Here is a 12,935-nt window from a genome sequence, read left to right as displayed (position 1 = left end):
ATTGCTATTTGGTGGACTTGTCCAACACACTGGGAAAGCATAGAATAAAAAATTAAATTTGTGGATTTCCACATTTAACTGCACGTGCACAAACTCAAAAAATGTTTTCAGTTTTAGAGGAGTATTGATGGTCAACAATGCAAGTTTTTCCATTGGTATCAGGCCATTCTTTTCTCACTGTGTAACACATTTACAACAAAACAGTGGAAATGGGATGTTTGAGACAATTATTTGTATCTCACAGCCAAAGGTTGTATTATATCCAACTGCACTAGGGCTGAATTATTTAAACTGTAGACATCTAGTTAAGCAGCAAAACATCGTTTGACAGGTTTTAAAAAAGATTCACCTAGTTTACTATCCACCAATGGCCTAGTTGTTTCCCATTTCCAACTAAGTCTGATAACCATCAATGTTAATGTATGTGGGTACTGGTTGATTGGAAACTGCATTTCACTCTTGAAAAGGTGCTGCAGCTCATTTCTAGCACTGTATTTTGTGAGTTATGCTTTTTTCAGACTGAGGAAATGTGATTGTTCCCGATCAATACCTACCACATTAACAAGCCACTTCATGCCCTCTTTGTTCTTGACTGTGGCTATTTTCTTGTTGACTTGTAAACTTCTTTGTTTTCTAGCTTCGACAATTAGTAAATATCTGCATTAACCCAGACCCAGAGAAGAGACCAGACATTGCCTATGTGTATGAAGTAGCTAAGCGCATGCATGCACTTTCTTCAGGAAGCTAAAGCAAATCATGCATCAGGAAGAAGAAAAAACAGAAGATATGAACATAAAAATTCAGTGTTTCTATATTCTATCATTATTCTTTGTTATTCTGTGTCTAAGAATAGTTGTACAGAATTTGGTGGCATAATTGGAATGCAAGTTGCACATACTCAAAATAAATAAGTTCTTAATGACATGGTTCTGTATGCGGAATTGCATTTAATAATTACATCCTCTCAATAGCTTTCTGTGTTTTAATTCATATACTGTTTCCATTTTTGTCCTTACACTTGATATTTTAAAAATAAACTTGGCATGCCTGCAGTTTTTTTACAATCGTATACAAATGTGTTTCCTGTAGGCCTATTGGACCAGACATTACTGTGCCTTGTTACATAACTCATGCTCCTATTTATAGCATTTATTACATCTATCTTGTAGCTTTGTGATATTTTCTGTTGACCCCATAGCTGCTTGGTGACATTGTATGAATTTGCACCAAGTTTTGGTATGTTATGCAAATCAACATTTGGTTTGTATGGACCAAATTCTAAATTGCTTGAATGTTCCTTGTAGTTCACAACAATGCTAACCAAATTACTATTAAATGTTCAGTGACATTTATGATTTCTAAAAGGTGCCTTTATTGTTGTTTTTATGAAAAACAAACATTTTAATACTGTAATTTTAGGTAACCGTTGATGTTATATTACCATGATGAACAATTACTCTTCAACCATATCTTTCCTTTATGAATTCAAAGGTTCACAGAAAACCAGAATAATGCTCTGTTACCATGAAATTTAGCTATTTTGTTTGTTTAAGCTTTGATTATGAACTTCCTCATTTTTCTCCAGCCCTGATTTACCAGGAACTATAGATATGATCTTCCACCATTGCAATACTGTATCAGTTTACCTGAAGATGCACTGGAGCAGCTGTGAATGACTGAAGTTTCCGTCCAAAGTCAACAGACCTTTGGCTGCTCCCTCAAATTTTCTGCCCCACTCATGACGATTCCCGCCACAGGTGGGACTGGAAAATCCCACCAAGGTCTGTCCCTGATTTTCTTTATCCCCAACGCACAGCACCAGCTCTTTGCCTGTGACTGTTCTCAGTTTATTAAAGTAAGTTGTTCTAGTGGTTTCCGTGCACCTGAAACAAGGGAAAATTTTTGAAAAAGCTATTTCTACAAACCTCACGACTGTTTTGACAAAGCATTTGGATCACTTCTACAGTGCTAGACAATTAATAAATTAATTTATTGATAAGATGTCAAGTAAATGTCCACATTTTAATGAATACGATACTCAAGTGGGGAACAGGAATGCAGAGGATATGTTCAGTGTACAAAACATTTGACAGCTGAAGAATCACAGTTGTCAGTTATAAAGCTGGGAAAGAACATAGAACATACAGGGCAGAAGGAGGCCATTCGGCCCATCGAGTCTGCACCAACCCACTTAAGCCCTCACTTCCACCCTATCCCCATAACCCAATAACCCCTCCTAACCTTTTTGGTCACTATGGGCAATTTATCATGGCCAATCCACCTAACCTGCACGCCTTTGGACTGTGGGAGGAAACCGGAGCACCCGGAGGAAACCCACGCAGACACGGGGAGACCGTGCAGACTCCGCACAGACAGTGACCCAGCGGGGAATCGAACCTGGGACCCTGGCGCTGTGAAGCCACAGTGCTATCCACTTGTGCAACTGTGATGCCCGCTAGTCCCTAAATTGTGATGCAAGGTGTGATACTTAATCGTGCAGGCTGGTAAGATCACATATTCAAGGGGATGTGCTGAATCGCCTGATCCCAACAAAGATAGCTTTTGTGTGGTGTTACAATGGGCCGTGATGTTTTGAAGTAAGCAGAAAAAGTTAGTTGAGGTTTCTGTTCAAGACCAAGATTTGCAGTGAGAATGCTTTTTGGGTTCACACGTGAAAAATGGCTACTTGAGTAAGACACTGGAAAGTTGCCAGAGCTTGTGGAACCATACTCACAACACATTATCCTTTAAGTGTATGAGGAAAAAACAAAACAGGAAAACTTGAAATAGGGAAAGGAAAATTGTTCCTTATTTGTGATATGGATTCTCTATTGTACAGATTCTTGATCATTTTAAATTTGATTTACCGATGTAGATGTTTCTAAGTGCAGAGGGTGGTTTAATATATTCAGTCATTTAAATTACTTTTAGCAGCTCTCTAAAATTGCGCATTTGCCATCTTGAAAAACTGTTGAGTGGTGAGGAGTACAAGAATAAGTTAATTCTTTGTCTTTGGCCCAAAATAGAATTCTCTTCCCTGAACAGGGAAAAAAAATACAATAATTTCTAAATTACTCTATCAAATAGAAATATAAAATGCATAGTCTGAGTAGAACATGTATCTAGGAACTGCACATTTTAATTCCTTTCCATTTTTAAAATTAATTTATAAAGAGATTTTGTATGAAGTCATAGCTAAAACCTCACCCTCTTTCCAAGCTTCAGAGACGGCTATTCCATATTTTAAACTATAGCAGATTTACATTTTATTCCTTATTCCCATGAAGGGATTGTACGATGTCAGCCAAAGAAGATGCTGTGTTGGGTAGGATAAAGTGATATCACACTAATTAACAGTATAATATGGTACTGTATCAGTAAAAAAAAATGAAAATGTGTTAAATTTGCCCTATTGTCTTTGTACATTTGTGGCATTAATTTAATGGTCGTATGTTTGGTCACAGAATCTCTGTATCTTTCAATTATTTTTAAAGCACTCTGTCATTATTGACCATTCTGGTGAATTATCATTAGCATTTATAATTTTCACTATTGCAAATTAACTTGTTTAAAGAAATGCCTTTTTAAAACAAGCCTATCCTAATTTTCAGCCTGGAATTTGTTGCGAATACAGCCAGATATTAAATTGTTTTCAGTTTTTTTAAAACCTTGTGCAACTATTACAAAGGAATTTTATGGGGGAAACCAAAGTACTATAAAACGTGCCTTTATATTTTACAGATGTGCTCAAATGTTTCCATTTAATTGTAATTAAATATATGCTGATAAAGAATATGTAATAAGGATTCCACTGCACATATTCCCAAAGCTTACTGAGCACATTCATTCTTTGAAAATTAACCAGAAAAATAGCTATTTTTAGCAAAATGTTGTGTAATGAGTTCTCTGAAAACAAAGCCACTTCATTGCAAAACTATGGGATAGATTGGAAGATAAATTTTGCTTTTTAAAAAATTTATCCTATTTCAACACAAAATATGACAAATGCTACTTGCTAATATTTAATTTACAAATTGTGTTTATTTTCTGAAAATCAGTCTGCTTTTGTATTTCTGACATGAGAACACGAGAATGTAACCATTTCTTTGATATAATTGAACAAAATGCAGTAGATTTCTGTTCCATTTCCTCTCCCACAGATGCGCATATGCACATATTTGTAGATGTAATTATATAAAAACCTGGTGATGATTCTGTTCACTTTTCCTCTGTTAATGGCATTCATGTTGTTAAAGTTTTATATTTGGAGTGAGCATTTACATGCTTTCTGAAATCTGCCTTAATGCATAGTTACAAGAAATGTCTGCTGAGTCAAATTTATGATAATTTGTGATCAGGTAAATTAAGTATTTTAAATGGCTGGAGCAGATGACATGGCTATCAACTGAGTAGTGTTATACTTATTTTTGAATTGCTGAATGGATAATTTCCCATCCTCTGAAATGGCTATTTTATTAAGACTATTTTTAACATTTCCATTTCTGAATTTCATATATTTTTATTGTTGTCATATACCTTTCAATTAATGTACATGCTGACATGTTTCTTAACTGATTTTGCTTTTAAATATGCAGCTATGCTGTACCAAGATAATTATGTTTGAATTAGCTCCTGAATTGTTTAAAATTTATTAACTCCAGAAACAATCTCCATATGTCAAATGATTATAATGAAATTTAATTGATGAAGTCTAAAAGATTGGCTTCTAGATTTGTAGTACAGTTAATTATGTCAATCTAAGTTTAAAATTGTAATATTTGGTTTGTGATTATCTACATCCAAAACATAAATAGATTTCTATCCTCCATTTCTGACATGTTCTCTGTTGGCCTCTTTATTTCTGTCTGTGGGGAACAGAATTCATCCCTTACAAATCAATGTGCGCAAGATGGTGATCCATAAACTTTGAGTTTTCTTTTCAAAATCCTTCCTAATTATGAAAATCTGTAGAATTGTTAATAACATTGTTTAGGACTGTTAAGTTCAAACATGGTATGTGGTTTGCTGTGATGTAAAATGTAAATATATACATATTATTAAAATGATAACTTTGCATTTTCATATTTGCATAAGTATACTATTTCAAGAATGTTTGCCAGTATAAGCAAAACCTTTGTTTTCGTTTTGAGAAATGTGCAAGTACAATGTGATGCACTTTGTAAGAATTAAAAACAATTTTAATTTCTTGATTTTGTTAAAGCAGCACGGTCTCATATTTTATTACTTCAGCAGTGCTGATTAAAATAATGAGCTCTGTATGCAGAAAGCAGTTTGACAGTATATACATGGATAATAAAGCTTATTTAGGAGACAGAGTGTCTATATGTTGAAGAGTCACCTGTCAACATGCAAACAGTTCCACTCCTTTTCAGTGTATTGAACATAAAGTTATGCTTTCCTATATTTGACTAGGACTATCACTGTTGGCTGAGACACAGTACGCATATATACATACAGAAGCATTTTCCACAGAACTTATTAATTTGTGTCATACAAATTGTAAATTTACAGCTCCATTGACCTTGTTCTTCGAAAGGAGGTATTAACTTCTAAAGAATGGCGTTGTTGAAGATTTTTTTGTTGTTGTAAAGACTAGCATTTAAGCATAAGAATAATTGTTTCTGATGAATCATTTAAAATATATTATTCCCACACACATTAAATACATTTGATTATTTTGTGAAATTTGAATATTAAATGATATGGCCTGAAATCCAGGTTTTACTGAAATCATTTAGTGTTTCAGCAAGTTTATTTTTCAGAATGTTTGAAAGGTTAATTTATTAACATTGTATTTCTCCTTTGTTAAATTCAAACAGTTCTCTCCCAAAGACTTCCCAATGTTTCCAATAGTTATTCTATCTTCATGCCACCTTGTGGTTGAATAGTTTAATTACACTTGCACAACTTCACCATCCAAAGAGAAATGTCAGGCCAAAAATGAAATCATTGTTTTTCTTTTTGTTTCTGGCTGCATATATACAAATTATGCATATGCATCCTAAAATATATTTTTGAATATTTTGATTTTGTATACCAGTGCTTCATATTTAAAATTACATATTCTATGTTTCAGCATTGTTTAGTCAGGCTGATTGTTTTTGATTCGAAATAAATATGGCACAACTGAACCATCAAGTGAACTTTATAAAAAAAGAAACCAAACTCCAAGTAACATTTTATCCACAACAAATGGCACTTAGCTGTAACATGTACTAGCTGGGCAGTAAATATTGGTCGGGATAATTTCCTACTCTTCATTGAAGTAATGCCATGGGATCTTTTATGGCTACCAGAGGGCAGACAGGACCCAGGTTCATGCAAAAGACACATCTTTAATAGTGCAGCATACCTCAGTACTGCATTGGAATGCCAGGCTGGATTTTATGCTCAAGTTTCTATTTTAACTGTACTACTTGTACTAGCAGTCTGTCAAAAATAAGTTTGAAGTTGGGTGTTTTCTTTCTGCTACCTTCTTCAAAAGGAGTAACTGATTTAATCACCACTAGAAGTGTTTTGCAAGCCATTTTTATTTTGGTTTTGTAGCAGAACACCAGAAGAAAAGATCTCTGTTCTGATCACAGACTAGAGTCACTTGTCGATGATACCAGTGATGTGTATGGAATGTAGCTGTTGTGGCACTGTTGTAACCCCAAAATACCGACTGTCCCACTTTAACAGCTGGTAACAGTTCCCTTGGTATCACATGATATGACAATTTGTCACTAGAAAAATGTAGAAAATCAAGAGTCATGCGTCTTAATACAAGTTAAAATACAGAGTTAAAATAAAGCACAAAATCCATGCTGGCACTCCATTGCAGTACTGAGGGATGCTGTATCATTGAAGATGATGTATTTTGAATGGAACATTGAACCTGGGTCCAATCTGCCCCTCTGGTAGCCATAAAAAATCCCATGGTATCACTTCAACAAAGAGCAGGAAATATCCCCAACCACTATTTATCACTCAGTCAAAATCATTTATTTTAAAAGTCACTCACATTGTGGAATCTTGCTGTGCAAATTGACTGCTGTTTCCTCCTCTAAGACGGGGATGGCACTTTAAAATAGTTAATTGATTGGCTTTGGGACATCCTTAAGTTGTGGACGGTGCAATATAAATGCAACTTCTTTATTAAGCTTTCTAATGTAGTGATGCTTTTTAGGCATAGAAGCTCAGTTAAGAATTGTTAAGACGTAGCAATTTCCTGCAGCAACTATATATTTGATGACGAAAGGAATCGAAAAGCTAAATGCAGAATATTTACTTTGAAGTAAATTGCAAGAGTAGAATTAGGGTCAAAGTTTAGAATGAGTATAAATAAAAATTCTAAATGATCAGAACTGCTCCATACAAGTGATCAACGCATGGAACGAGCACTTGCATAGAATGACAACAGTGACAAAGCCCTAGAATTATAAGGCAATTGGATGCTGCAATGTGGGACTCTTGGTGATTCAGATTGGATGAATTAAGAGGGGCCGAATCCTGCATTTGTAATTAACTTGTGATAATGTCCAGGATCTCTCGTGCAGTTCCTGCCTTCTGCTCGATAAGTCGAAAACATCCCTTGAGCAAGAAATTTGAATTAATTTAAACGTAGAGCTAGATACTTTAGAATGTTTTGCGTTAAATTAAAGGTTTCCGTTTCAAATTTTCTGGCAGTTCAGAAGATGGATGTGCATTGCGAAGAGAGGTTTGGATTTGTACAAATTCTGGTTGCGTGTTTTAAGGCAATTTTGGTCTGATGTTTGTTTTGGTTAAATCCTGCTGCATTGTACCTTTATGCTTCTTATCAATGCAGGTGGGGTGGGTGCAATGTGCACGAGCCTGGAAGCAGGCAATCCACTTTAGGAATCTGGGGATGTGGAAGATGTTAATAGCTCGGCTTTAATTATGGCCCGTAACTTCCGCACTCCAGGGTTTCTGAGGATTGGTCCCTCCCCATCCCTCCGAGGTTCCCAGGCAAGGATGAAGTCCAAATGTCTGATGGGCAATTGTCTTGCACTTGGAATGATCCATAAATGGAATTTAAATTGAGGACTTCAGATGGTTCCGGGTTCCGACCCTCATGCAGCAATGGATACTCCAAACTATCAAAACCACCGGTTGGTTCTTGGTGACGATTGGATTGACCAACCGACCCCCCTCCTTGCGATGTGCCATAAAATCCTACTTCTCCTTGGCTTGAATATGACTTCGATTTTTAAACCTGGTAGTGCTGTAAAAAGGGGGTTGTAGCCTCTGCGTCAGACTCTGCAGCCCTCAACAAAAGGGCTTCAGGAACGCGCAGTACATCACAGTTCTCACCCGGCCTGCGATGGAGGCCAGGCGAGAAAGGATTGGAAGAATTTTGAGGGAAGAAAGTAGGAGCTGAGTGGCAATGCGACTGCGCCACTCCGCAGACATTCAGGAATAATTAACAATTACTGTGTAAGTTTACTTTGATATGGAGATGCCGGCGTTGGACTGGGGTGAGCACAGTAAGAAGTCTTACAACACCAGGTTAAAGTCCAACAGGTTTGTTTCAAACACGAGCTTTCGGAGCGCAGCTCCTTCCTCAGGAGAATGGCGAGGTATGTTCCAGAAACATTTATATAGACAAGAGGAAGGGGCTGCGCTCCGAAAGCTCGTGATTGAAACAAACCTGTTGGACTTTAACCTGGTGTTGTAAGACTTCTTACTAAGTTTACTTTGACCGCTGTCTGAACCTGACCACGTGTGCTACTTAATTGTTGGTTAATTTTGCCCTGGCTGTGAGGTACGGGAGGAGTACTTTAGATGCAATTAGGGGATGGAAGCCCAGGGATTGACATGGAGGAACATTACCAGACTACAAAAAGAAGCTTTAAAAAAAATTCAAACCGTACCTGCCTGAGTCTCTTCTAGTCCACGACTCTATTCCTGACAGGTTTGTCATGACGAGGAAGCCGTCATTGCTTTACAATGATCAGCCCCAGCCCCACCATCCATGCCTTTGTCATCTGCAAATTTGATCCTTTTAATACTGCCCTGGCAAATCTTCCCTTTTCCAAATTCAACGCGTTGTACTGTTTTCTTATCCAGCACCAATTCTTGATCACTCACCATCCCTGTCTTTGCAGATCTGCATGGGCCCTCAGCTCCTCAAATTTAAAATGGTTCCTAGCCTTGCATCTCCGCATATCGGTAACTTCCTACAATCGTACAGACACCTCCAAAAATTCTCCATTCCTCTGGTCTCTTGTGCAGTCCCCCTCCCTTAACAACAGTCATCTTGACCCTACACCCTGGAATTTGTCCTCTGTGCCTTCATCGTGTGTGTAATTTGTTTTTTTTTTTAAATCTCCTAATACCTTGTTCTTGGCTCGGTGTCTACCTGTAGGATATAGGAGCAGGAGTGGGTCAGTCAGCCCTTCAAACCTGCTCAACCTTTCAGTAAGAACATGACTGATCTGATTGTGATCTGAGCTGCACTGCCTGACTGCATCCCCCCCTCCCAATAGTCCTCAACTCCCTTGACAAGCGAAAATCTTATGCAACTTTGAATAAATTCAATGAATCCGCCTCCACTGCCTTGTGAGGAAGGGAATTCTCAGTCTAACGACCTGAGAAAAAACAGTTCTCCTCATCTCCATCTTAAAGGGAATTGCTTATTCTTAAACTGTGATGCCCAGCTTTCATGTCCCGCACAAGGGGAAGCAGCCTCCCGAAATCCACCTCCAGTCTTCTCAGGATCTTATATGTTTCAGTAAGATCACCTCTTATTGTTCTGAACCCCAATGGGCATAGTCCCAACCTGTTCAACTTTCCAATAAGTCCTTTATCCCAGGAATGAGTCTTGTGAACCTTCTCTAAACTGCTTCTAATGGAATAATATTGTTTTTCAAATGAGACTAAAACTAGGCATTACTCCAGACGTGGTTTCACCAAGGGCCTGTACAGCTGCAGTAAAATGTGCCATTTTTATATTCAATTCCCCTTGCAGCAAATACAAAAATTCCATTTGCTTTGCTAATCACTTGCTGTGACTGCAGACTAATCTTTTGTAATTCATGTACAAGGACACCCAGATCCTTCTGTACCACTGAATTCTGCAATCTCCATCTAAATAGAACATTGCAGCACGGTAGCATGGTGGTTAGCATAAATGCTTCACAGCTCCAGGATCCCAGGTTCGGTTCCCGGCTGGGTCACTGTCTGTCCGGAGTCTGCACGTCCTCCCCGTGTGTGCGTGGGTTTCCTCCGGGTGCTCCGGTTTCCTCCCACAGTCCAAAGATGTGCGGGTTAGGTGGATTAGCCATGCTAAATTGCCCGTAGTGTCCTGAAAAGTAAGGTTAAGGGGGGGTGGTTGTTGGGTTACGGGTATAGGGCGGATACGTGGGTTTGAGTAGGGTGATCATTGCTCGGCACAACATTGAGGGCCGAAGGGCCTGTTCTGTGCTGTGCTGTTCTATGTTTTCCCACATTATACTCCCATTTGCCAAATGTTTGATCACTCACAGCCTATCTATGTTCCTTTGCAGACTCTTTTTCTTACCAAATTTCTTCCTAACTATCTTGGTGACGTCGGCCAGATGGTAAGTAGTTTAGGTCCCTGCACTGATCCCTGTGGTATTCCACTAGTTACAGTTTGCCATCCTGAAAAAACCCATTTTTCCCTTACTGTTAGCTAACCAATCATTTATCCATGTCACCTACAGTATGAAGTAACCTTATCAGATGCCTTTCAGCTATCCAACTACACCAGATCTACATGTTCCCCTTTATCCACCTTGCTTGTTACTTCCTCAAAGAACTCTGAATAAGTTAGTTAAACAAATTTCCCCTTCACAAAACCAACGTACTCTGCCTGGTCTCATTATAATTTTGGAAGTATCCTGCTATAATGGCCTTAATAGTGGATTCTAGCAATTTCCCTATGACACAGGTAATGCTGACTGGCCTATAGTTTTCAGTTTTCTATCTCCCTCCTTTCTCGATTAAAAATGTTACATTGGCTATTTTACAATCCCCAGGGGCCCTTCTAGAATCTAAGGAATGTTGGAAAATTATAACAAGCTCCTGTAATATCTCTGCGGCCACTTGTTTGATATCTCATTCCTCTTTCTTCACTGTGTTTATTTTCTACCTGTGTTTATTTAAATATCTAGAATATAGGCCATCAGGACCTGAGGACTTGTCAGCTTTAAGGTCATTCAAATGACTTGATTGACATACAAAGTAAAATCAAGTACTTCAACTATGTTTAACTTTGCAAATTATTTATGTTTGGATACCAATATTATTCTTCACAACTCAAGAAGAGATTTTCATCATATAAACCATGTTTATAATTTACATTGTCACAAGGCAAAAAAAGTTTCTTGATGCCCACAGGTAAATTCAAGTTACTAATCAATCATACTTTGATTTTCTCATACCTAGTTTAGATATTTTTCTTCTGAAATTAAGAATGCAAATAATTCTAAATAGATTTAACTGAAACTTTCTCATGCCCATTTCATTTAGCTTTTTTTTATGGTGTCCATGTACTATCTCCCAAAAGACCCAGTGTTTACTTTATTACTCACAACTGACATTGTTGTAGATGAAGACAATAAAATGCACCTTTATGTGAAAAATACATTGACGTGCAAGGTGAGATTTATTTATTCCATTGATACCTGGAACTACCTTATCCAGGGCTTTGTGCCGTCAATAACTAGGGACATCTTTGCCAATATGTATATTATGTAAATATATATAATTATATATATATGTATTATCCTCATGTGTCCCAGTGATGCGTGCAATCCATGCTGCTTATGGCCCCATTATGAAACGTGCTCCTACCCTGACCCAGTTTTGGATAAGTGAGACTGGCCCTCAACTGACCTATTAGATGATATATACTTTTAAATGGTGTGTATGCGTACACTTTCTGTCCATTTTCCTTCTTTCAACATCCAACTACATTTAAACATTTAAAATGGGAATATCTGTAACCAGTTGTCTGCAGCGATGTGGTAGTGCTGTGAAGCCTCTCTACTAATGCCACTGCCACTTTGTATATCAGCTTATCTATTCATATACTGCAGCTCATTGTGGTCAATGACTGTGCCCAGTTATATGCAAACCCGTGACACCACTACCTAGAAGAACAATGGCAGCAGTTGCATAGAAACATCACCTACAAGTTTATTTTCTTTTTGCAAAAATATACTTTATTCATAAAATAAAGTAATGTTTTATTTTTATTCATAACTAAATCACAGTTGTAGAATAAAAATTGACAAGATGATTTGAGCATCATGGTTTTCCTGTACTACAGGTGGAGGATTTGGGGACCTGGATTGAAGCTCATTGTTGGCAGGAGTGATCCTTATGGTAAGACTACAGAGGCGGTTTCTGTTGTTAAAAATATTGAGGTATGAATTTATAGATAAAAGTTGATAAGTGGTGCAGTCGATTTTTATAAAATGATTTTCAGAAGGCTTCTGATCATAGCCACACAATTGCTCAAGATAGAAGCCCATGGAATTAAGGGGAAAATGGCACTCATGGTTGGATATAAATTGAATCAGTGACATTAAACAAAGGTCAGAGGTGGATGGATGTTTTTCAGACTAGGAGGTGGTTTGCAGTGATATTCCCAAGGGTCAGTTTTGAATCCAGTACTCCATATAGAAATTGCAAATGACCCAAACTTTTGTGGAGCATTATAAAGTTTGCCAATGATAAAAAACTTATCAAAGTAGTAAATACTGATGAGCATAGCGACTGGCTTCAGGATGATTTAGACAGGATAGTGAAATGGGATGAACCTTGGCCGATGGAGTTCAATGTTGAGATGTGTGAAGTGATGAACTTGGGGAGGGCTAATATGGAAAGCCTAATGGCAAAAGTAGCACAATTTAGAAAAGGGTATATGAGCAGAGATGTCTTCATGT

The 12,935-nt window shown here is 37.5% G+C and overlaps 1 protein-coding gene across 2 annotated transcripts in view; it reads left to right on the top strand.

The window, feature by feature from the left end:
- The window catches only part of nek7 (NIMA-related kinase 7), a 265,715-nt gene extending 264,351 nt beyond the window's left edge, over positions 1-1,364 (top strand). For both annotated transcript variants that reach the window (XM_038794849.1, XM_038794850.1), the window contains exon 11: positions 638-1,364. In XM_038794849.1, the coding sequence (XP_038650777.1) occupies positions 638-748 (111 nt within the window). In that variant the 3' untranslated portion in view covers positions 749-1,364. The remainder of the gene's footprint in view (positions 1-637) is intronic.
- The last annotated feature ends 11,571 nt before the right edge of the window (positions 1,365-12,935 follow it).

The sequence above is a fragment of the Scyliorhinus canicula genome, chromosome 4, assembly GCF_902713615.1.
Source record: "Scyliorhinus canicula chromosome 4, sScyCan1.1, whole genome shotgun sequence".
Lineage (NCBI taxonomy): Eukaryota > Metazoa > Chordata > Chondrichthyes > Carcharhiniformes > Scyliorhinidae > Scyliorhinus > Scyliorhinus canicula.
The sequence above is the reverse complement of the archived record's forward strand: the minus strand, read 5'-3'. Positions and strand labels throughout refer to the sequence as shown.